This window comes from Phyllostomus discolor, chromosome 3, assembly GCF_004126475.2.
Source record: "Phyllostomus discolor isolate MPI-MPIP mPhyDis1 chromosome 3, mPhyDis1.pri.v3, whole genome shotgun sequence".
NCBI lineage: Eukaryota > Metazoa > Chordata > Mammalia > Chiroptera > Phyllostomidae > Phyllostomus > Phyllostomus discolor.
In genome coordinates, this window is record NC_040905.2 from 113,258,104 (window position 1) to 113,282,900 (window position 24,797).

At 52.3% G+C, this 24,797-nt stretch overlaps 3 protein-coding genes across 4 annotated transcripts; 1 reads left to right on the forward strand and 2 right to left on the reverse strand.

Moving 5' to 3' along the window:
- Nucleotides 1-1,680: 1,680 nt before the first annotated feature.
- Nucleotides 1,681-7,104, forward strand: ZSCAN10 (zinc finger and SCAN domain containing 10). Of its 2 annotated transcripts, XM_036019939.1 has the most exons (5): nucleotides 1,681-2,926; nucleotides 3,150-3,417; nucleotides 3,607-3,680; nucleotides 3,838-3,895; nucleotides 5,513-7,104. In XM_036019939.1, the coding sequence occupies exons 1-5, from the start codon at nucleotides 2,525-2,527 to the stop codon at nucleotides 7,069-7,071; spliced, it is 2,361 nt and encodes a 786-aa protein (XP_035875832.1). In that variant the 5' UTR covers nucleotides 1,681-2,524; the 3' UTR covers nucleotides 7,072-7,104. The 2 variants fall into 2 exon arrangements, with proteins under 2 accessions (XP_035875832.1, XP_035875831.1); XM_036019938.1 differs by having other exon boundaries at nucleotides 3,150-3,680.
- A 240-nt stretch (nucleotides 7,105-7,344) lies between these two features.
- Nucleotides 7,345-8,975, reverse strand: LOC118499275 (pterin-4-alpha-carbinolamine dehydratase 2-like). The gene has a single exon (XM_036020005.1). The coding sequence runs from the start codon at nucleotides 7,605-7,607 to the stop codon at nucleotides 7,407-7,409; it is 201 nt and encodes a 66-aa protein (XP_035875898.1). The 5' UTR covers nucleotides 7,608-8,975; the 3' UTR covers nucleotides 7,345-7,406.
- Nucleotides 8,976-13,071: 4,096 nt separating this feature from the next.
- Nucleotides 13,072-24,790, reverse strand: MMP25 (matrix metallopeptidase 25). Its single transcript, XM_028527804.2, has 10 exons — nucleotides 24,056-24,790; nucleotides 23,539-23,671; nucleotides 21,598-21,730; nucleotides 21,211-21,503; nucleotides 15,834-16,010; nucleotides 15,666-15,750; nucleotides 15,415-15,497; nucleotides 14,667-14,819; nucleotides 14,331-14,588; nucleotides 13,072-14,168 (listed from the first exon to the last, which is right to left on the reverse strand). Exons 1-10 carry the CDS (start codon nucleotides 24,137-24,139, stop codon nucleotides 13,897-13,899), a joined length of 1,671 nt encoding a protein of 556 aa, XP_028383605.1. The 5' UTR covers nucleotides 24,140-24,790; the 3' UTR covers nucleotides 13,072-13,896.
- Nucleotides 24,791-24,797: the final 7 nt, after the last annotated feature.

Sequence of the window (24,797 nt, forward strand, 5' to 3'; positions counted from 1 at the left end):
GACTAAACTGCCTTTCGCCTGGCTCCATCGACAAGGTTGGGTTACCTTCCTGGGTAAATGTTTGTACTTCTGAGCATTGGTGTCCTTGGCTGTAAAATGGGGACAACTGTTAGCTGTGCTTGTTTGTATTATGACCTAGTAGTAATGAGAATGATGGTAGCTAGTCCTTGTGCACGCTCACCACTTTGTCCCTTTAGGCGCTGGAAAGTGATGCTGAAGGCTTTCTTCTCATTCCCCTGCCCCATGTCCATGGGGTGGGGGTGGGGAGGCAAGTTTGGGAGAAGCTCATTTGTAGCCCTGAGGCTGGAAAGCAGGGAAGGCAGAGAGCAGCTGGGACTTGGGTTTCCATATCCATAAAATAATTCCTACCTGCATTAAAGTATAAGTGTTCCTCAAGTTCTGTAACAAAAGTACAGGTCTGTTCAAAAAAAGGGTAAACCTTCTGGGTTGTGCTGAAGGACGAAACTGAGTCCTTGTGAGTATGACTGAACTCGGGGCAGCTCCCCCTTTGGTAGCTGGGCTACCCCCCAAAAGAAGGGAGTAGCCCTACAGAACCCTTTGGAGTTTGGGAGGAGAGGAGGAGGGGGCAGTTGTCCATCACATGGACCCAGTGGCCCCTGGTGGCCAGTTAGAAGCACTTTTTATTGCTGGCCAGACTCACGGGGATGGATTCCTCCCAGAGGGGTAGACCAAGGAAAACTCTAGAATTAAAAAAATAATAATAATAGAAAAGAAAAGGAAATGACTGCCTCTCTTGCCCATAACCCAGTTCCCATGGGCACACCCACTTGGGACCTCCAAAATGGGCAAGGCAGCTTTGGCCTGCATGGGGCACACTGACAAATTTATGCAAGCTGTGAGCCTCTCTCTCCCTTGGAGACCCATCCACCAACCCCAGTTCCTTGGCTTATCTTGACTTCAGTCTCTGGAGTTGGGTGAGGAGGTGAGTAGACTGGAACACCAGGTAGGGGCGGGGGTCATCCCTGCACTGGTCAGCTGAGTGGCCTTGGCCTTGACTGCTTGCTGAGAGACACTTCCAGAGCCATAAAGTGAGGGTCAGGATATCTAGTCAAAGGCCATACGAGTGGGGACCCCCCAAAAACCTGGATTTATTTATTACAATATCATGTATTTATTCTGACATGTTTAAACTTCAGTCACCTTCAAAGTGCTCTCCATTTGATGCAGTACACCTAATCAAGACTTTTTTCCACGGCTCAGAACAGTTTTTGAACTCATAGATTTTGATGCCTTTTAGTGTTTCTGCCATTTTTTGTTTCACCTCCTCCACATCAGCAAAATGTTTCCCTTTGAGGATTGTTTTCATCAGGGAAATGAAATAAACTCACTCAGGTGATTAGGGAGAGTAGGGCATGGGGATCATGCCATTTTTGGTCAAAAACTGCTGAACACTCAGGGTGGTACGGGCAGATGCACTCGTAAATCACCCATCGTGAAGTGGGCAAACTTGTTCACAGTCTTCCAAAAAACTCACTGAAGCTGAACGCAGCTTCTCACAACAACGCTATCCGGCACACTGATACAGATGGGTTCCTAGAACACTCACCTAGTGGGGGAAGCCTGTACCAGGCTTCCCACTACAAGGGGCCCACCCTCCAGAAGATAATGCCAGTTTTTTGGGGTCCCCTCCACATGCATAAGCTTCTCCCCTAACCGTTTATCCTTAAAATTCATAAACTTCCAGATACGTTGAAAGAGCAATTGCTACAATTTTGCATGTTGATCCATCAATATGGCTGAACCCTCAAGCCCCTTCACTTCCAGACCCTTCAACACCTAAGAATAGAGACATTTCCTACGTGCCACAAAACTGAAATCCCATCTCAGAAATTCATTTCCATTGTCATCTAGTGTCCCATGTTCAAATTTTCCCAATTGACCCCAAAATATCTTTGAGAGCCTCTTAAAATTGAGGATCCAATTGAGTTTCATGCATTTGGTTGTAAGGAGTGTTAGTATCTAGAGCGAGCACCCCCTACAGACACTCATTTTTATGACAGACTGAAGGACCTGGGCCAGCCGTTCCAGGTCATATCCTGTCTTTAGGGTTTGTTTGATTGTTTCCTTGAGGGATCATTTGACTTGTTCTTCTCTACAATGCCCTTTACACTGGAAGTTGGGTCTGAAGGTGGAATTGGATTGTGATAGAACATTTCTGGTAAGGACCCATCTTCGGTGGTGCCATGTACTCCCCTTGGCGTGACATCAAGAGGCAGGGAAAGCCAGATTGTCCTCTCTCAGGGGAATGCCATCTTTGGTTGCTGGGGTAAAGTGAGGCAGAGTTCTAACTGTTGGCAGGAGAGAACAGTAATACAGAGCTGTCCCTTTTCTCTGCCTTTTGGTGTGTTGGTCTGGCTGAGCCATTACCCATGGCCAGTGTGAGAAACAATTCCTCTGGAGGCCACATCTTTAGGCATCTCTTAATACCACAGGTGTGGGAGCAGAGAGGGAGAGAGACCCAAGAGTGGGAAGAGCTGTGGTGAGGTGTCCCCCAAGGTGAAGGATGCTTGTCGAAACTGTCCCTGCTGAGCGGGAGCCAGAGCAGCTCGGAGGAGTGAAACTGGAGGAGGAGGAGGAAGAGGCTGCCAGCCCGGAGGACCCCAGGCGGCCAGAGATAAGGCTCCGACCAGAAGTGGCTCACCAGCTCTTCAGATGCTTCCAGTATCAGGAGGACATGGGGCCCAGGGCATCGCTGAGCCGGCTCCGGAAGCTCTGTAGCCACTGGCTGCAGCCAGCACTACACAGCAAGAAGCAGATCTTGGAGCTGCTGGTGCTAGAGCAGTTCCTAAGCGTGCTGCCCCCACACCTCCTGGCCCGGCTTCAGGGCCAGCAGCTGAGGGATGGCGAGGAAGTGGTGGTGCTGCTGGAGGGTGTCCAGAGGGAGTCCGTCGACGTGGGGCCACTGGTAAGAGGGTGGCAGCCAGGCGGGCTGGATAACTGGTGGGACAGACAGGGACTTTATGGCTCCATTAAGAATCGCTGAACATTCCACTTTCCTGCCATTGCCAATTTCTTCTTAACCTCCTAGCTCCTCCTTTTCTGACTCTCCTTTGTCCTATTTCCCTTGGGAGTCAGTAAGACATGGATTGCCACCCTGTCTGTTGCCTGACATGGTACATTTTTAACAGGATTTTAGTTTTAACACTGGCAAGAATTGTCCCCGTGCAGACATCACCTTGGAAGAACAGGGGGACCCTTCCCAGGTGTCCATCCATAGCCCCAAAAAGGAAGTGCCCCCAGAAAAGCCTCCAGCCCTGGAGCCAACGAAAGGACTCCTGCCATCCCAGCCAGGGCCCTCTGAGTCTGCTGAGCTGGGGGCCTGGAGACGTCCCGCACGTTCAAAGCAGCCACTGAGCCCAGGTTCCAAGAGGACATTTCAGGCCCTGCAAGAGAGTGGTGAGGAGCTACTGCCCAAGGGAAGGCGGGAGCTGGGAGGCCAGGTGGGGAGACAAGTGGGCAGCCTCTGGTTGACAGGAATAGATGAGCACCAAGATGCCTCTCAGAGGCACTTGGTGAGAAGTGCACGTCCTCACAGCCTCATGGTGGATAAGGCTGGCTTCTCACAGCTCTTTCTCTCCCTCCCAGTGCTGTCAGCCCCCCAGGACCGTGAGCTGTGGCCTGAGGAGAACTCCCACGATCAGGAGCTGGCTGCTGTTCTGGTGAGTTGGGCTTGTCCCCTCACTCCAGGATGTTCATCTGCCTCTGCAGTTTTAGCAAATCTATGTCTTCCTGAATTTAAGCCTAGAAAGCTCTTCATTTCCCTCAGGTCTCAGAGCCTTGTTCCTCACTTGTGGGTTTCTGCCCCTCCTTTCACAGGAGTCCCTGACCTTTGAAGACGCCCCAGTGAAGAAGGCGTGGCCTGTGCACCCTCTGGGTAAGAACCCCTCCCAGGGCTTATGACCAATGAAGCTCTTTCTTTTTGTTGGGATGTGATTCCTAAACATCCAGACCCTCAAGACCCTCCAGACATTTGGACCTAATTTGGCTAAAATGGGCTATTGTGATGAAAACATATAGATATCTTCTGGAGGGGTGTGTGTGTGTGTGTGTGTGTGTCCAGAAAGTATCTAGCCATGTAATATGAAAAATGGAGGCATTTACTGAAGAAGGTACAAGATACAAGAAACATTGCATGTAGGGAAATGACACCTCAGTCCCCTTCAAAGTTGACACCTTGGGACTTTACACAAAGCTCCCAATTGCCACCAGCTGCCTCTTTGTATTTTCCTTAATCTCATCAGCAGTCTGAAATCTCTTCCCTTTAAAAGGTGATTTTAATTTTGGGAAAAGGCAGAATTTGCAGGGCACCAAATCTGGGCTCTAGGGGGTGCTCAGTCACCTGGATGATTTGATGTTTCTCAAAAAAAGTATGCATGAGATGTGATGCATGAGTGGGCACGTTGTCGTGATGAAACTGCCTACCACCAGTTGCCCATAACTGCAGCCTTTGAATCATCTGCACAGTTTCAGCAGAGGAATGTTCAAGGTTAATGCAAAATTTAATCAGATTCGCTGCTCTACTTTCTCAGTCATTTTTTAAAAGATTTTATTTATTTTATTTTATTTATTTATTTTTAGAGAGGGAAGGGAGGGGGGCGAGAGAGGGGGGGGAGAGAGAGAGAGAGAGAGAGAGAGAGGGAGAGAAACATCAATGTGCGGTTGTTGGGGGTTCTGGCCTGCAACCCAGGAATGTACCCTGGCTGGGAATTGAACCTGGGACACTTCGGTTCCCAGCCCACGCTCAATCCACTGAGCTATGCCAGCCAGGGCTCTCAGTCATTTTGAATGCAACTGCCACATGGTGCAAATGCTCACTCATCAGCATCTACACCCCCACTGATGAGTACAGTGAAGTCATCGTTGCTCACAAATGCACATTCCAGTCCACACTCCTTGGCTGCCAGGTTACATCAATGTCGCACAAACCATTCTTATTATGTAAACAATGGTTGGACTTTTTCCGGACAGGCATCATATATATAGATATGTATACACACACACAGACATGCACAGGTAGGCAAAATGAGTATGTGAAACCAAGTTTATTCTTGTGTTATTACTTATCATTGTATTATTTTTCATACAAACAACTGTAAGCCAGTTTTTACCCCACCCTGTATAAATATTCAAAACCTCAGGTGTGTGGTCTAATCATCGACCTCTTTAACTCTGAGCTTTTAAAATCAGTGGCCATGGGAGTGCTTGCTAATGGGTGTGGGGTTTCCATGTGAGTGAATAACCAGGTTCCGACACTGGGGAGTGGTGACAGACACACAATACTGTGAATGTATCTCACGGCCGGGAATTGCACACTGTTGAACAGTTATGGTGCTGAATTGTATGTCACTTGTTTTTTACCCCACACCCTCTGCCAACCCACCAGCTTTGCAGGATCCTAGGTTTCTTTCCACTTCCAGACAATGAGGTCCTGGTGGTTTCTAGGAGCCCTGGGAATAGGCCTGACCAATCCTGATTTTTGCTTGTTTTACAGGATTTGGAAGCAGAACCCCAGATCAGGCATTTCAAGAAGAGCCCAGAGGGGTTGCCTGGTCTGCTGCCATCTCCGCAGAATCTCAGGAAGGTAGTCCGGGGGTGACAGAAGAGCCCCATGCGCAGTCACTTGGGCAGGGCCCTGAAGTGAGCAGCTCTCATGGAGGAGAGTCCCCTGATGGTAAGAGTGATGTTCTAGAGGCCAAAGTGGCCGGAGGGGGCTCCAATCCGGAAGCAGAGACGAAGTTCATCTGCACAGAATGTGGGGTGAGTTTCACGAAGCTGGCCCGCCTGGAAGGGCACCAGTTGCGGTCTCACCCCGGAGCGCGGTCCTTTCCATGCCTGTGCTGTGGGAAGACCTTCGGCCGCAACTCTATCCTCAAGCTGCACATGCGCACGCACACGGACGAGCGGCCACATGCCTGCCACCTCTGCAACCACCGCTTCCGCCAGAGCTCACATCTAAACAAGCATCTGCAGACACACTCCGAGCCTGCCTTCCTGTGCGCCGAATGCGGCCAGGGCTTCCAGAGTCGGACCAGCCTCCTGCAGCACCTGTTGGCTCACGCCCAGGACCAAAAGGCGTCCTGTACCACGGAGACCAAGACCAAAGCTCCAGAACTGGCTGTTGTCCTGTGCTCCCATTGTGGCCAAACCTTCCAGCGCCGCTCCAGCCTCAAGCGCCACCTGCGGATTCACGCCAAAGACAAGGGCCACCAGCGCTCGGAGAACTCAGACAGCCTGCACCGGAGCCCTGATGAGCGCAGGCCCTATGTGTGCAGCGACTGCGGCAAGGCTTTCCGGCGCAGTGAGCACCTGGGGGCCCACCTACGTGTGCACACCGGCGAGCGGCCCTTCTCCTGCCAGGTCTGCAGCCGCAGATTCAGCCAGAGCTCCCAGCTGGTCTACCACCAGCGGGTGCACACGGGCGAGAAGCCCTATGGCTGCCAGCAGTGTGGGAAGCGCTTTGTGCGCCGAGCTAGCCTAGCCCGCCACCTCCTGACACACGGTGGCCCAAGGCCCCACCGTTGCACCCAGTGCGGCAAAACCTTCAGCCAGACTCAGGACCTTGCTCGCCACCGGCGCAGCCACACCGGCGAGAAGCCCTGCCGCTGCAGCCAGTGCGGCGAAGGCTTCAGCCAGAGTGCCCACCTAGCTCGCCACCAGCGCATTCACACAGGGGAGAAGCCCCACGCCTGTGACACCTGTGGCCACCGCTTTCGCAACAGCTCCAACCTGGCCCGCCACCGCCGCAGCCACACCGGTGAGCGGCCCTACGGTTGCCAGACATGCGGTCGGAGTTTCCGACGCAACGCCCACCTGCAGCGGCACCTGGCCACCCATGCAGGCACAGGGGATGCGGTGTCCGGGCAGGCCGAGCCCCCTCAAGAGTGCCTAGAGTGTGGCAAGAGCTTCAGCCGAAGCTGCAACCTACTGCGTCACATGCTGGTGCACACGGGAGCCAGGCCTTACTCCTGCACACAGTGTGGCCGCAGCTTCAGCCGCAATTCCCACCTGCTGCGCCACCTGAGAACCCACTCCCGGGAGACCCTGTACTAACTTCACTCAGGTTCCTCCAGGCCTGTCCTGTGGACCTCTCCCTGCCTCCTCTGCAGCCCAGGCCTGCAGGAGAGGTCCCTGCACCACCCCCCTTGGCCACAGCCCACCCCCACATCCCTCTGGCTCCAGTTAACCCTGCATTAGTTCTTCCCTTCCCCGGAAGCATCTCTTCCTGCCCTCAGGAGCGTATTTCAAAGTGCCCAAGTAAAACAGCCTTTAAAAAAAAATAAAAGATTTTTGTATTTAAGCACTGATTTTTACAGAATGTGGTATGAAGATGAACTAAATTCACAACTTAAATGGTTCGTGTAAATTGTCTTCAAAATACATTACACCTAAGATGTTAATAAGATTTTATAGCATTTTGGAAGAAATCTCACAGAAACAGCTGCTGTTTCAATGAACCTAGCCAGTTTCACATCTCTTTTGGCCAGTCCGCCACAGTCACTTGAGGGGGTTGTGTGCACTTTGTTGTTTGTATGAAACCACTCCCGGTGATGATTTATCTTCTCTGTTTGTAGGACAACTCGAGTCATAAAGCGAATGCCTGATTAAAATGTTTTAAGGAGAACTCTGTGTCGATGGCATCTCTCATTTAATTCCGGTCATCCTGCTGCTTTAAGGTCAAGTGTGACTTGGTTCCTCTCCTCTGCTGATGTGGCCATGCGGTTGGGGTTCCAGCCTCCCAGGGCCGCCAACAAGCTCTGTGTTGTCCTCAGCACCTCCATCATGGCCACTGCAGAGGACTGTCCTAAAACAGCCTTCTCATCTTTCTTTTACATTCACCTGAACGCCATCTGCTGTCTTCCCCACCATGCCACACTGTGGTAGCTTTCTCCCTCCCCCACCTCAACTCCTTCAAAGGCAGGCTGGATGGGAACAGATCTGGGGAGCATTCCCTCACCCCAGAAAAGCCCAGAGTGGGGGGTGTGAGTGGGGGTGGCCAGATGTCACAGCCAGCCATGGCTAGGGCCAAGGAATCTCACCTTGGAAATTTTTCTCTGGAGTCAACCTTAATCTGTGCTGTCCAATACAGTAGTCTCTAGCCATAAGTTCCTGTTTAAATTAATTAAAATGGAATAAAACTTAAAATCCCAGATTCTGGATGATTATGGGAAACCGGTTGTTTTGGAATGTTGGTACCTAATTCAAATGGAAAATGCTAGCAGTTGAAATGAAACCTGCCTGCTGCCAAGCTGATTGTCAGTTGGGGACCCACGACTACCCGTGATCCTCTAAACACGAAGCTGAATAGCCAGTGTGTCCCGCCTTCCTCTTCCTACCCATCAGGCATTCTTGGCCTGCTCCCCCCTCCCATGGACAGTTTTGCTTTTGTGTTTGTTTTTGAGTAAAGCTGAAACTTGTACTTAACAAGAGTTCAAGTTCATCATACATTAATCAGCTACTAGAGCCTAGTATCTTTTACTTTGGTGTTACAATACTGGTAGTTCTCTCTCTCATTTTTTTCAAGATTTGATTTATTTATTTTTAGAGAGAAGGTAGGGAAACATTGTGAGAAACATGGATAGGTGACCTCTCTTACCCGCCCCGACTGCAACCCAGGCCTGTGCCCCAACCGGAAATCAAACCAGGGCCTTTCACCTTGTGGAACGACACACGACCCACAGAGTCACACTGCTCAGGGCCTGATAGTCTTCTCTTAACCAGAAATGAAACCAAAAATAGAGGAAAATATTTGATCAAAAGAGAGACACAGGGATTACTTGTGACCCAAGCATCTAAGCAGCGATTCTCATAACACCGCCAAAGGAAGCATTCTGGTGCGCCACAAGGATTTTAAAACATGTGCTACCTGACTATTTAGTCAGGGGCACTGGCCTCTTTTCCCTTAGATTGTCACATAAAAAAATGACAACAGTCAACACAATAGCCATTCAGTGCAAATGAATCAAAATTATACCTAATTTTTTGTCAGATTGGCAAAAAGTATAGTATATTTTTTGGTGTGCTGCAGAATTTTAGTAATTAGTTTATGTGTGCCATGAGATGAAAAAGGTTGGAAATCACTGGTCTAAGGGGAAAAAATTAAAGGCATGCTGCAGAGAGAATTAAGGATGAGGAGGAATTCAATTCACTAACTTGATGATAATGCCAGAGAGAACAAAATGAGGTCAGTTCTGTGTTGATAACAGGGAGTAAAAGAAGCAAGAAATAATCTCAAAGAAAAAACACTGAAAATATTGAAGTGGCTTTATATTTGCCTTAGATACAGACTCAAGACTAATTATTAACATGGTAAGGAATATGGCTTTTGTGGGCATCACATTCCTTATCACCAAAGTGGAAGTTCTGGATTAGATCAGGGGCATCCAATGCAGTCCTCTTCCTCTGGCCTTCCTTCCGAGCACCTCGGGCACGCAACAGATCAACGGAGTCCCTTGCAGAGACTACGCCGCGTCTGGTGCCCCTCCTGTACATAGCCGAGTGGCCACTGCCCACCAACCCCTTTGTTGCTCAGACTGGAACCCGTTTGCTTTTAGTTTGCTGCTACATCACATGCCTTCCAGGGACAAAGTGCTGCGTTCATGTAACAGGTGTACTCAATTAGTATAATTTTAAAATGTTTCGTTTGGAAATTTCTTACATTTTTTAAAAGAAATACAAATGCTAGTAGGATCCATAGAAATCACTTTAATTTACAATACAGTCAAAAATAAATTCTCAATTAAATCATATGGTTAGCATTATCAATTCAAAGTTAATGCCTACAGAAGCCCTACAGGCACACGACGAGTTAGTCTTCTATTATTTGTAATACACATTACACAGTGGTATATTTCCACACAATTTACCAAGGTTCTGGCAAAACTTTTCAAATAATGGAACATTACCAATATCTACAACTAATCAGGATATACAAATATATTGGATAATACATACTTTACAGCCTGATTTATTACTTTTAAAATGTAATCATAAACCAGGACAAACTACAAGCCCCTTGAGTGAACTCAAACATTCAAGTAAGTAAGAACATAGGCACAACATTAGCAACTGAGACGGGCCAGTAAGCCAGGACAAGCAGAATAGGGAAACAGACAACTGAACCAACTGGCCCAGCAGAGAGCGATTTACAGCCAGAGACAGAAGGTCACCTCCCTAGAAGTAATATCTGGGCCCAGTTGTTTCAGCTCTAGGCCCAGAAAAGCAGTAAAGCCAGGTGGGCGATGCCAGGACCAGCTGCTGTGACTTATGATCCCCTGCCCTCGCTCTGATGACTCACTGGAGACCCCGACCCTGAAAGGGCACACTGGGAAACTGATGACTATTCTAGAGATCTCCCCCAAGACTTCCCCTAAACTCCCAGATCAAAAAGAAACAAACAAATAAAAAACCTTCAAAACAAAAAACCCAGCTCCTGCTCTCCCTCCCAGGATCGTGCCCTCTCCTTTCTCTTCCTCCTCTTCGGTCCCCAGAGGCACCCACCTCCTAAACTCTAAAGGACCCATGAGGCATGCAGCCGGGGGAGCAATGGGCAGCAGCAGCTCATCCCAGGCTAAGCCCCCAAACCTGTCTCCAAAGCCTCCTTTTCTCTGACTTTTCAGTGAGCTGACAGCAGCCCCGCCCAGTCTGTCTCTTGTTGCTTCTTCAGTCCTAGGTCCTTCCTTGTTTCACTGTCCCCAGCTTCAATTAATGTACTCTCATAGTCACCTACACTTGTGTTGTAAAATCTGTCCTGCTCGAGGCCCCACTGTGGCCTGGTTTCTGTTCCAGGGTGGACTTTACTATAGACTCCGTTATGCAGTTCCTGCTGCTGTTCAGAAGTAAGGAAATAAATTCCTGTGTGGATGGGGTATATTCAGGGTCCAGCCAGGTCCTGAGAGAAGCTCACACGTGGAACCGCCTACGTTCCTGCCAGCAGCTCCACAGACACGAAGACTTCTTGCAGAGGTTCAGCCCTGCAATTTCCCCCTGTGGCTAAATCATGGTAGTTGTACCTGCTTGTTGGCTGACTGGACTCTGAGGCCAGCACCAGGCTCAGGTGGTTCATCATTATGCATGAAATTGAGGCCAGAGCCTTGGCTGCTGTATGCTGGTCTGGGAGACCAGGAGGCTGGTGCCAGAAAGACTACCACCTCCTTAACCCTCAGCCATCACTCCATGCTCACCCCACCCCCATCCAGGGGCTGTGTACACACATGGCAGCACCAAAATGGAGAGAACAGAAGCGAAGGGGAAGCACAGGAGGCTGTGACAGGTGGCTCGTGCTCACCTGATTGTTTTCTGACACTGAGCAAATATGGTGTGTGCATAAAGGCCTCATTGATGTTGTTCTGGGGAGAGGAGGGCGGGTAGGCTGCAGACCTGCTCCTGCCTGCAGTGGTTTGTAGTCTCCACTGTGACCTTCCTCAGAGCCAAGAGCTCACCTCAATAACCTGGCCCAGATAACTAAGCTTCATGTTGCAATATATTTAACGGGTGGCCCAAGACAACTCTTCTTCCAGTGTGGCCCAGAGATGCCAAAAGGTTGGAGGCCTCTGTTAGGCCTCACCTGACCTATAGGGGGCGGGCGGGGGGAATCAGCTGGTTTAAATCCTCCCCTGCTTCTCTCACTTTTAGTCTCATCTCGTGTTCTCAGCTTGCCATCTCCCCATAACTAGTCAAGCCATGTGCCCAGGGACCAGGTATCTGGCATTTCTGCTCTGTCATCAGTATGCCCTGACTGGGACACCTCCCTCAGGCTCTCTGCACACTCACCCACTGCACAGGTGTGAATTTTGTCCAGTGTAAGGTACCCTGAGGGAACCACCCTGAGGTGGCACCTTCACCATTATCATCATCATGAAACCACCCCCCCAAACTATGCAGAGCACAGGAGTGCAGGCATAACCCACCTGGTCTTCTCCTTTAAATTGGATAGTATCACAGAATGTGTCTATAAGCCTGTGCAGTGAAGAAATAAGAGTCGTGGTCAACTGCAGGCACTGTCCCTGCTCACTGGGACTGCAGCCCACAGCCTCCGCTCCAGGCAGCACTGTGGGGCCACAAGGCTGGATAGCAACCCAAGGAGAGGCCACTAAGTGACTCTAGCCATGGGGGTGACTCCTCTTGACCAAGGCCATGAGCTTGGCTCTGTAGGAGACATGAAGAGATTGGCTCCGGGGAGAACATGGCAGACGCACAGAAAAGCCACAAGACAGAGAGGGGCCCATTCCCCTTGCCCAACAGACCTCCCCACCCTCACCCCAGCTTGTTCAAATGCAGACTCTTGGCCCCACCCGGAGTGAAGGGTCAGGGTGAGGGCATGAGATCTGCATCTTTGAAGTTCCCTGGATGATTCTGGTAGGAAATATTGCAGAGGTACAGTTCTGGAGGCACTGATTTAGCTCCTAAATCCTGTGGAGAGTGGGGAGTGAATGAGATGGCTCTGGTTTCACCCACTCATCACCCAGGAGTGCTGAGGAATCGGTGACTCCAGATTAAGAGTTCTCCTGCAGGCAACTGCAGACACCCCAGTGTGGAAACAGAAAGAGGTTTTTAAAAATAAGAGGGTGTTCTTCTCAGATAAGGTCAAGTTAAAGGAGTTCATCACACCAAGCCCTTATTATATGAAATGTTAAAGGGACTTATCTAAGAAAAAGAAGATAAAAAGTATGAACAGTAAAATGACAGCAAACTCACAGATAATTACAACCACACCTAAAACAAAAGCAAACTAAACAAACAACTAGAACAGGAGCAGAACCACAGAAATGGAGATCACATAGAGGGTTAGCAACAGGGGAGTGGGAGGAGGAGAGAGGGGGAAAAGGTACAGAGAATAAGTAGCATAGATGGTAGGTAGAAAAGAGAAAGGGGGAGGGTAAGAATAGTACAGAAAATGTAGAAGCCAAAGAACTTATATGTACAGCCCATGAACATGAACTAAATGGGGGGATGTGGGTGGGACGGGGTGTGCAGGGCGGAGGAGAATGAAGGGGGGAAATGGGACAACTGTAATAATATAATCAATAAAATATATTAAACAAACAAACAAACAAATAAAGAGGGTGTCCTATTAAATGGGAACAGTGCTGGGTCTGGGGTGGTGACCTGCAATGAGGTCCAGGGACCAATTTATGGAAGGTCACCCTCGTGGTCCCTGATGTCACCTAGGATAAGCAGCACTGCTGCCCAGGGGTGGTCTCAGGGCCCTCACCCACATGGTGTTGACTGGGACCTGGTGGAAGCAGAAGAGGGTGAGAAACTTCTGGAAAAGGAGGAGGGCTGGGGTTCAGTCTCCCAATCAGACCGGTCCTCTAAAGCCTCGCCCCCCAATCTTTTGGGCACTAGGGACCGGTTTTATGGGAGGGGAATGCCAGGAGGCAAGGTAGGAGCTCAGGTGAGGTGGGGGACGGGAGGCTGAGCTCAAGTGAGCTTAGCTTCATTTGCCCGCCCGCTGGCGGGGGGAGGGGTGGAGAGGTGCCAGGGCAACAGGAGGCGGAGCACTGGAGAACTTCGCTCGCGCCTGGCTGCGAACAGGTAGCGGGGCTTGGGGGCCCTTGTTCTAAAGACCCATACAGACGTGAGCAGCTGTTGCCAGGCAGGGAGAGGGGCTACAGGGCGTCAGTCGGCTGAGCTCTTGAGAAAAGCCAACTATTCCGGGAAAAGGACAGACCTGAGGGGGCAGCCCGCAGCGGCACGGACCATTCCCTGTGTTGGGTCCCAGGGCCAGACTTTGTCTCCCTGTCACCCATCTATACCCAGCTGAATCCATGCTGATCTCGCGCCTGGGAACAGAGAATGAGGCTTAGCAGCGATCACAACCCCCTACAGACGCGCGGTGGGAAACCCGGCCCCCTCAGTGTAGCGTTTTCCGCCCCTTCAGCAGAAGGTGATGCCCCCCACCAACACTGGCAGAAGGGGCAGCAGGAGGGGCATCGACGGCAGCCCCGAGGCCTGGTTGATCTCGCACTGACAATTGCAGGGTCCTGGCTTGAGAGTCGCTTTGGGCAGCCTGGGAGAGTGAGGGCCAGCGCTGGGGGCCGGGCAGTCCAGCCACTGGGGGCCCATGGGTTGGGGGGAGTCCGGCTCCGCCTTGACGCTGCCCTTGGGAAAGCGCCAGTAGTAGACGCCCTTGAAGAAGTAGGTGTCACCTGCGGGGTGGGCGAAGACACTGCAGGGCTGGTCCAAGTTGTTCCAAGCCCCGCCCCTCTAGAGGGTTCCCCCAAATCCTGCAGGATGACCCCCAGCCCCAACCCCAAGGGCCAGTAGCTTGCAGTCCCTGGGCCTCAGACCCTCCCGGCGGGCTCTCCTACCTGTGTTGCTGACGGTGACATCGTCGGGGGTGTGAGGCGCCCCCTCCCAGAGACTCAGGTCGCGCGGGTAGCCAGGGTCTGGACGCCCCGCCGCCTCATCGTACCGCCAGTAGCGCTGGCCCCGGACCAGGTAGGTCTTCCCATTCAGCGGCCACGAGAACACGGCGTCCACCTCCTCCCCCGGGGGCAGCCCCAGCTCAGCCAGCGGCCGCGCGGCGCCCTCTAGCTGCCGATCCTGGAACACCCAGAACTCGGAGCCTGCAGGCAAGTGGCTTGTTGAGCAACTGCTCCGGTGCCCCACCTGTACCCGCCTGTACCCGCCAGCGCCCCACTCACCGCTGAAGAGGAGGATTCGGCCATCTCGGTGACGGGCATAGGCAGCCTGGATGACCTTCACCTGAGCAGGCAGCCCCTCCCAGAAGCGATGGAGCCGGGCAGGTCGGGGGGACACCAGCTGTCCTGAGGGTTGTACACGCCAGAACCAGGGGCCTGTGGGAGAAGAAGGAGTGGGCGTGGGGCATGAGATGGTAAAGGTCTTACCCCCCCCCCCAGTGTGTTGCTGGAACTTCGTGCTGGGTGATAGGTTCATGTGGAAATCAAGGGTACAGTGGTTCTAGGGTGACCGGCTGGCCCAGTACTTATCTTCTACCACCACTCCCATCCTCAACCTTGTGGGTTTTTCTCCCCCCGCTAAATACAAGCAGAAGTTTATTTAGCAAGTCACGCAGATAGAAGAAGTGAGCTCTGCAAGAAGCAAGCCCGCTGGGCTGCTTGGGCTCAGGAGGCAAGTTACAGAGAGAAAAAAAAAAAAAGGCCCTTGGAACTTAGGAGAAAGAAAGCAAAGATATTGGCCTCTTGGGGAATGGGGGAGGGGGGAAGATTCCTCGGGGCTTCAGAGGGAGACAGGTACTGGGGAAAGAAAGGGAGTGAGGAAAGGCAGGTGGAGGATGCTCAACAGAGAGAGCTGCCCCATCCCCCAGTTTGAAAGTCCCTCATCCTGGGAAACCCCATAGGCCCTGTGGGCTAATGCTAAGTGGGTAGGAAGCCAACTCTATGAGGCCAGGGAAGATCCAAAATGACTCACCTTTAAAGAAGAAGGTTTCTCCACGGATGTTGGCTATGGCATCAAAATTGCCATCACATCGATCAGGGACAGGGAGGGAGGGTCTGAGGAAGACAGGAACAATCAGAAGAAAGGGGACAGGGCTCCTCCCTTTACTTCACCCTGATGACAGTCCTGTGGGGCAGGGACTCTTACCATACCCACCTCACTGAGGAGGACACCAACCACCACGGGGAGCTCACACAAGATCACAAAGCTGGAGGGGGACTCACCTGTCTGGGGGCAGGGCAGGGGGCAGGGGAGGAGGAGCCAGGGGTGTCCTTGTGGGCTCATCATGTGGGGTTTGGGGCGCTTTCCCTGTAAAGAAAGTCGGAAAAGTGTGGGCTGCCTGACCCTGCCGCAGCGCCCGGCAGAGCCACTCATCCCCTGACCCTCTGTACCATAGAGCTGCTGCAGGCCTTCTCGGTCGTCCTGGGATAGGCGGTACTTGGAGGGATGGCCCACGGGGCCCTGGTAAAAGGGCCTCATGATAGAGTCAGGCGCAGAGGAGTGGCCCAGGCCCAGGGCATGGCCAAACTCATGAACAGCCACAGCAAACAGGTCAGTCCCCTCACCATCTGCAGAGGAAGGGAGAGTGGGCTGGAGCTGTGGCAGCCGGGTAAGGGGCAGCAAGGAAGCTCCTGGGAGCGGGGCCTGCTGGCAGACAAGAACAGCCAGGAGACCCTCTGGAGATGTCCACAGCCTCCCTGAGTCACTCCTTCCTTCCTGTATGAATTCACTTAATCAGGAAATATTTTTATTTGGCAGTGCTAGACACCGGGATACCAGGCTAAAGAGATCCATAGAACAGGTTAGGGAAAGTGCAGGAGGAGACAGTCTGGAGAGAGAAAGGGCAAGCTTAGAGTGATACAGGCCTGCCTACCAGAAGAGAAGACTGGCATACAAAAACTTGGGAGGAGGGGAAGCAAAAGCCTGAGGATGCATACAGCTCTCTAGAGGAAGCCCCAGCCCTTGAAGTTCCCCACTCCCAGCTCCAGCCTGTGGTCAGAGGTGCCCAGCCCCCCCCCCCCACACACACACCCCGCACCACTCTCACCCACTAGGAATGTTGCTGAGTACCCTTGGCCTCTGTTCCCAAGACCTTCAGAACCCCACAGTCTTTCCTTCCTGCCCCCTCCTTCTATCTGCACCCCTGTAGTGCCCACATCCTCCTTCTCTATTTTCCTCCTCCATCTCTCCCTCCCAAAGCCTCCACCCCTCCCCCCATCCCTGGGGTCCTGGCCTCTCCTCCCCACCAGTGTGGCCTTCATCCATCTCCTCAGAACCCAAAGTTTCAGCATGCACTCTCTGACCACAGTCTGCTGGCCTGGGCGGCCAGCCTCACTCTCAGCCTCTCTGAACACAGAGGCCTCTTCCTTGGGGACCTAGCCCAGGCGCCAGAAGCAAGCGTCTTTATGCTGCCCATTGCTGGCCAAATCCCAGCTCCTCATCCACCCATGAGCTGCCTGCTGGCTCCAGTTTAGCGGATGACAGGGCCAAAGGAGACAGAGACAGCAAGACGGGGGGCAGCACATAGGAGGCATAGATTTCCCTAGATGTTCATCTATTTCATGGAAATCTCTAATTAGGGTCAACACTGTTGAAAGTGGGTTTATTGGAAATGACCTGGTGTGCTGAAAAGCAACTTCCTTTCAGACACTAAAGGCCACTAGATGAGAGTCTGAGAATAAAATGTGTATGTCTAAGAGGAGTAGCAAACCCTTGTCCTCATTAACTTCTCACAAAACCTCTACCTCCAACCCCATTTTACAGGCCAGGAAACCGAGGTGCAGAGAGTTCAAACTAAATGACAGAGCTGAAATTAAGGCTGAGTACTCTGATGGCGCGTCCTGCTTTCAGCAGTGACTTCAGGTGGTCTAGGTCACACTCAAATGTACTAATGAGTTCCCCTTTGACTGTGGGTTTTCTCATTGCTCTGAGTCCTTTTTCTGAGAAACCGGAGGAAGTTTGGTGTCTTAATCAGGTGCATCTCCCATCTCTCGCCCCCATGCCCTCCCTGCCTTGGTTCTCCTTTGGCCGCAACCCTTCCTTGTACCTTTCTCATGCTATGTGGCTGCAGGGAAATTTGGGGCCTTGGCAAGAAGCTCCTTTGCTCTCTGTATTCTGTTCCTCAAGCTGCCGCCCAGGCCCCAACTCTTAGATGACAAATGCATTTTCTATTCCATCAAGACAGGTTGCCCTATGCACCATATTTTCGGACTATAAGACACACTCCCTCCCAATTTGGGAGGAAAAGGGTGGTGCGTCTTATAGTCCAAATGTAACCTTACATTTACATTGGTGAAATATTATTTATGTTATTAAATATTTTCCATTTCTTGCTTCAATTTTTTTTTCCTATTTTCCTCCTCTAGAACCTAGGTGTGTCTTATGGCCCAAAAAATGCGGTAATCTGTAACTTTCTGTGCACCCGGAACAGAGCTTCCTCTCCCCCGTGCTCACCTCCTGCCTTTTGCCCTGCTCTATTCAAGGACCCTGCCTCGCCTTCTCTAGGACAAGAGAAATGCATCAGTCCATTTCTGCATCCATCCCTGTGGCTATCAATCCATCCATCCCCAAACTCTATTAACTCGTCCAGCATCCCTGAATGCTCAAGATTCCCTCATTCTAAAATACTCCCTGGACCTGCCTGCCCCCCATCCACACCCTCCCTTTCCCTAGCAAATTATTTTCTCAGCTCCTCTCATGCCCATCCCCACTATGGTCTGGGTCATTTCCCCATCCACCATGTTTACCGGCACTAAGGTGACCAAATCCAAGCCCATGTTACTCACTGGCCAGATTTGCCACGTCACTCACTGCTAAACACTTCCTCTTCTGCTCTTGATCTTGACCGCCTTACAGATTTCTTTGAATTTCTCTTCCCTTGATGCTTTCCCCTTTACTGTGGGGCTCACCACAGCGCTGAACTTGACTTTCACATTCCACACTCTCCTCCTTACCCCATACCTCTTACTCTTAAACCTGCCACCAGGCCCAGCTCTGACAGCAGCTGGCAACGAATGGAGCTCTGCTGTGTCAGGCCCTGTGCAGAGAGCTGGAGGCGAATTACTCATTGAATCCGCAAGTTCACACTACCAGCAGGTGCTGTTATTATCCCAGCTTCTCAGATGTCGAAGCCGAGCACACAGAAGTCAAGTAACTTATACACGTAGCCAGCAGAGGATCCCAGCCTTGAGTTCTACGTGTGTGTGTGTGTGTGTGTGTGTGTTAAAGATTTTATTTACCTTTAGAGAGAGAGGAAGGAAGGGAGAAAGAGAGGGAGAGAAACATCAGTAAGTGAGAGATACATCAATCTGTTGCCTCTCACACGCCCCCAACTGGGGACCTGGCTCCTACCCAGGCTTGTGCCCTGACTGAGAATCAAACCTGCGACCTTTTAGTTGGCAGCCCAGCGCTCACTCCACTGAGCCACACCAGCCAGGGCTAAGGTCATGTTCTTAAATGCTGTGTTACACAGTCTCACTATTGTGGATGCTAGCTGTACCTTGCCCGAATCTGCTCTGAGCCTGTGTGCGCATCCTCTGGTCATCCCCTTCCCCAGAAAATGGCTCTCCCTCCCAGACTACCTCTGCCAAGCAGGTGGCAGCTAATGGCTGATTTGGGACTAGGAGAGCTGGACACCTCACCTCCGGCCAACCCTGTGGCACCATTTGTGCTCCAGACCTTCCGGTGGGGTCAGGCTCCCCTGGAGCTGAGATCACATCCTTGCTCAACTTCTTTCCCTAGCCTTTTTATGTTTCCCTTTCCCCTCGAGAACGTGCTCCTGAGAAACTGCTTGCGTAAGAATTTCCATCCAGAGTTTCGCATCTGGGGAACCCAGCCTAAGTCAAAGGAATTCAAGCTCTAGAACAACATACTGAGCCACTGAGGCACCAGCTGCACTGATTGCCCGTAAACACTGTAAACACGTCCCCACCTGAACTCGTCTCTACCTTCCCCCGCCTGGGCCTCCTCCTCCCACATTTCCCATCTGCATTAACAGGGCTCTGTCCTGCAGGGGCCAGCACTCCACCCTCCTGCACCCTTCCCCCCTAGGACCCAATCAGACCCCAATCTTGCCCATCCCGACTAAACTTCCCTCAGAGTTACCCACTGCCCCTGTTCACCACTTCCCATCACCCCCCACCATCTCTCACCTTGACCCTGCAGCAACTCCCTGCCTCCCTGCCTCCCTGCCCCTACCTTGCCCTGCACTGCAGCCAGTGGTCTTTCTAGAAGGCAAAATCTCCCACACCTATTGCCTTCAGAATCCTACAATCCAGATTCTTCCTCGTGCTCTCCTAGGCCCTTTCTGGTTCGATACCTCCCATCCATCCTCTATGGTTTCCCTCCTGACACTGGATTTTTTGCCTTCCAGCCCAAATGTCCTAGGCCATTTCTCACCCCAGTGCTCCCATCCCTGACCACTCCCGACTACTCTGGACTCAAGTTGCTCACTGGCTGTCCCTTTCATATTGTACCCCAGGAGAGTATGGTTTTGTGTGATAGCAAGCACTCCAGCATGTGCGTGTAATGAACAAAGTCACTGCTTCCTTCAGCTGAAAGCCCAGACCCCACCTTTCCTCTGAGCACACACGGGCTTGAGGACTTCCCTGCTCGACTTCCTGCAGTTGTGTCATCACATGTAGGATGTACCGATTGCTAGTAAGATAGGTTCTCTTCTGACTCAGCTGCTGGACACTTCCCCCTTCCCCCACCCCAAGATTTTGTTTATCTTTAAAGATTGTATTTGTTTATTTTTGGACAGAAGGGGAGGGAGGGAGAAAGAGAGGGAGAGAAACATCAGTGTGGGGTTGCTTCTCACAAGGCCCCTACTGGGGACCTGGCCCACAACCCAGGCATGCGCCCTGACTGGGAATCGAACCTGCAACCTTTTAGTTCACAGGCCAGTGCTCAATGCACTGAACCACACACGCCAGGACTGTTCATTTGTCTTTAGAGAATGGGGAAGGGAGGGAGAAAGAGAGGGGGAGAAATATCGATGTGAGAGGAACATCGATCAGTGGCCTCCTGTACACATGCCCAGACAAGGGACCAAACCCCAAACCCAGGCATGTGTCCTGACCAGGGATCAAAAACTGGCAAAGTTTCACTTTGTGAGAGGATGCCCAACTGAACCACACCGGTCAGAGCTGTTTGTGCCTCTTTAAGTCCTCAACCCAAGCTCGGAGCTGAGTACCCGACAGGCCTCTGTGATGGGCAATTTTTTATGTTAACTTGGCCAGACTATGGTACCCAGTTTCCTGGTCAAACACCAGCCTCGATGTTGCTTTGGAGGCTATTTTGTAGGTGTGATTAACATCTACAATCAGTTGACTGTAAGTAAAGCAGGTTACTCTCCCTCCTGGGGGTGGGTCTCATCTAATCAGTTGAAAGGCTTAAGTGCAAAAAAAGATTTCCCAGAGAGAGAATTCTGCTTCGAGACTGCAACATAGAAATCCTGCCTAAGTTTCCAACAGCTGGCTTGCCCTATAAATTTTGGACTCAAGATCGCAACATCAGTTCTCACCTGAATTTCCAGCCTGTGGGCCTGCCTTGCAGACTTTAGACTTGCCAGACCCACAATTCTGTGAGTCAATTCCTTAAAATAAATTACTTCACACACACACACACACACACACACCCTATTGGTTGGTTCTGTTTCTCTGGAGAAACGCAACTGATACAGCCCCCATCGAGAAATGTAATTTAAACCTAATTCGTAAGGACAGACAGACTTCGGAAGAGGACCTCCCAGAAAAAGGAATATTGTACCTTTTGACCCAAAAGTCCAGATTTCCTCATCATCGAAGTGAGTGTCCCCAGAGATGGAATGCTCCCCGGGGAAGAAGGCGTGGGCTAGGGTCCCCCCCTGCCCATCGAAGGGGTAACTGTCCTGGTGGTAGGCCCGGGCAAAGTCGATGAGGATGTCAGGCTCTGCTGGGCTCTGAGAATCCATCTCCTGGAATTTGAGGTCCGACTCAATACCCCAGGCGGTCAAGGCATGGTGCATGAGATTCCTCACGGTCTCCTGGCTCAGTGCAGAGCTCCGGGGGAAGGATTGTATCCTGGGGGAAGAGGAGCGAGGAATGAGGATGGCCAGGGAGACAGAGACCAGGGGCCAGCAGGCAGGCCCAGGGCGGGGTGGGCAGCAAGACCTACCTCCATGTCAGAGTTCGCTTCTTCCAAACACTGCCACTCAGAGCATAGCGGCGGCGCCTGACCAGCCCCGCCACCCCCAGCACATCAGGCAAGGAGCAGCGGGGCTTATGCATGGTGGCCATTGTCACTGGGTCTGTAGGAAAGATTGGGGGCGCAGGATCAGCGGGACAACCTGCCCTAATCATGGTACCAGCTAACTTCCTACATGGGGAAACTGAGGTCCAGAGAGGTTAACAAACTTGCCCCACTTGGATTTGAATCCAGGCAGCCTGATTCTGGAAGCCAGTCATGCCAAATTATGACACTGTCTTTCTGGGCAGTGTCACCCTCTGCACCTGGCCCTGGAGGGACTGGCTGCCTCCAGGTGGTGCTCAGAGCCTCAGGCAGGGATCTTGGGATCCTGCCTCCCTGAGCCCTGGCAGTTGGACTCAAGAAAAGAGACCTGGGTTGGAGTGAAAACTCCTTCCTCTAAGGCTAGAAACCCCTGGGAGGTTAGGTTACCCGCACCCTACACCGTAGCTCCCAAGACCCCATCACATCTAGATGAAGTCTGAGGTGCCCGTGCCAGCTGGGTCTCTGGTTTCCTGTGGCTAGCCATGCCCTCCTGGATTGGAGATGCCTGGAATCCCCTTTCCCAGCTGGGCTCAGTTCACAGAAGTCTCTTCATCTTCAAAGGAACATCAAACCTCACCTCGTTGGTTGAGGTCGCAAAGCATAGTGGAGCACAGGTAGATGCCAAACACTGCTGGGCAGCGAGCAGGACAGAGAAAGACCTTGCCTTTCCTCATGACTAGCCAGGACCCCCCAGTTCTCTCTTCCTCCCCATTCAACCCAACAGAGGAGCCTCTCAGCTCTACCTCCAAACTGCACACCCCTGGAATCAGCCACTTCTCATCACACCTTCCACCCTAGCCCAGGCCATCATCATCACTTGCCTGGACAGTGCAATACCTCCTTCCCGGCCTCCGTGTTCCCCACCCTCCATTCTCCATCAGCAAACAGAGGAAATGCAAAACTGCAAAACAGATCAAGTTGCCTCCTTCCTTCAAACCCACCCATGGTTTCTTACTATGTTTTGGAATCAAACCCAAACACCTTTCAAGCCTCCTCCCTGCAGTGAGGCATTTGCTTAGCTCCTCAGTCCTCTCTCATCACAGGTGCACAGCCTGTGCCTGCCACAGGGCCTTTGCGCTGGCCTGGTACACACTTCTTCCACATCTTCCCATGCTTGGCTCCTCCTCTTTGTGTCCTATGAGTTCTTGGTGTTATAGGAGCTCCTCTTGACTCATGACAGCACTCAGAGGACCCTGACCTGACTAGAACAGCCCCTCAATGCCATTAACATTTTATCTTCTTCCAAACACCACTATCTGCCCTGGCCAGGTGGCTCAGTTGGTTGGAGCATCATCTTGTACACCAAAAGGTTGCAGGTTCAATCCCCGATCTGGGCACATACTTAGTTGCGTTTTGATCCTCGGTCAGGGCGTGTACAGGAGGCAACCAACTGATATTTCTCTCACACATCGATGTTTCTCTTTCTCTCTCTCTCCCCCTCTCCCGCTTCCTCTCTCTTTAAAATCAATAAACGTATCCTTGGGGTGAAGATTTAAAAAAACTGCATTACTATCTGAAAGTATCTTGCATATTTCTGTGTACTCTAGAATGTACCTGTCTCTCTCTAAAATGTCAGCTCCGTGAGAGCAGGGACCTTATCTACTTTGTCCACTGCTGCACCGGTGAAGGTTGAAATGCCCTCTCATGTAAGAGATTCTCGACAATATTTATTGAAAGAGGAATGCTTGAGAACCTCTTGGGTTATGAGCTGAGATCAGCATTTTCATAGCTCCCATGATTCAGGTGCCTGCTGAGGTTTAAGAACAGCTGGATAATGGTCAAGCTGGGTGCAGAGGCAGGGCTGGGAAGGGGTTGGGGGCCACCTACCCAGGACACCAGTCTCAGGCAGCCCTGCAAACCTCTGCATCACCTTGATGGCATCCCGAAGCTTTGCAGGGTTCTGCAGCTGGACCTGGGCTGGATGCGGTGGTGGCAGGTAGCCATAGCGTGTCAGCCAGTCCTGGACCATAGAAGTGAACAGGTGAGTCAGGGAGGGCAGAGCGGGATGGGGTCCTGCCTTCCCACGCCATCCTGGAAGCCTCACCTCTCACCAGTTGGGAACCCGGGCTTCCAGCCTCCAGGTGCCTGCCTGGTCTCCTCTCAAGGTCCTGGCCCTCCACCCCTGGGTTTGCCAGTCTTCATCTAGTCCTCAGGCCCCCACCCTAGTCTCAGATCTTTAAATCCAGGCCCCAAACCTGACGAATCCAAGAATCCTGGTCCCCGACCCCATCCCCAGTCACTCACTCTTTGGACATTTGAATCAGCTCTCACCTAGGTGGCCGACAGCAGCTTCCCTCTCCCCGCCCCTCTGCAAATCCCAGGAGCCTGGAGACCCAGCACTCACCACGCCCAGACTCACGTCCTGCGCCGCGGGCTGCTGAGCGAGCGCAGGCAGCAGCTGGAGCAGCAGCGCCAAGAGCTGGAGCATGGCTCGCTCCTGCCTGGGCAGCTGTGGGGCTCGAGGGGGGCTGACCAGAGCCGCCCTGGGGACCAGGGGGAGGAGCCCTGAGAAGCTAGGGTGGGGACCCGAGGTGCAGGATCGGTGGGGAGGGCAGGAAGACTGGGGTCGAATGCCCTGGGGTGCACGGAGCAGCGGTACGTGGTATCCAGAGGAGGGTCCAGGGAGGCTGGGGTCTCCGGAGGGCTGAGAGAACACAGAAGGGGTGGAAGTCCGTATTCCGGGTCCCCGGCGACGGCCTCTCTGGGTCCCGGCCTGTCCTGTCCTGGAGCACCCCGATACTCAGTAACTGCACGGCGCTGAAACAGCTCAGCCTTGGGATGTCCAGCGAGAAGGTGCGAGCGGGCCAGGTGGTGGCCCCGTCCCGGGTCGGGACCCAGTGAACCTCCTTCGAGCTCTGGGCGGGGCCCGGGTGGGGGTGGGGGCGTACAGCCCCAGCCACGGTCGCAAGTTTCTCTTCCTAGATCCCAGCTCCGGTGCAGCTCCGGGGGCGAGGTTCGATTCTGCTTTCTCGGGCTGCGCAGCCCTGCGGGGGGAGGTGCGGCTCGGAGTCTTCCGCCTCCCCGGACAGCGGTCCCCGGAGACCCCACGCAGGGAGGCTGGTGAAACGCGGGGGATGTTCCAGCGT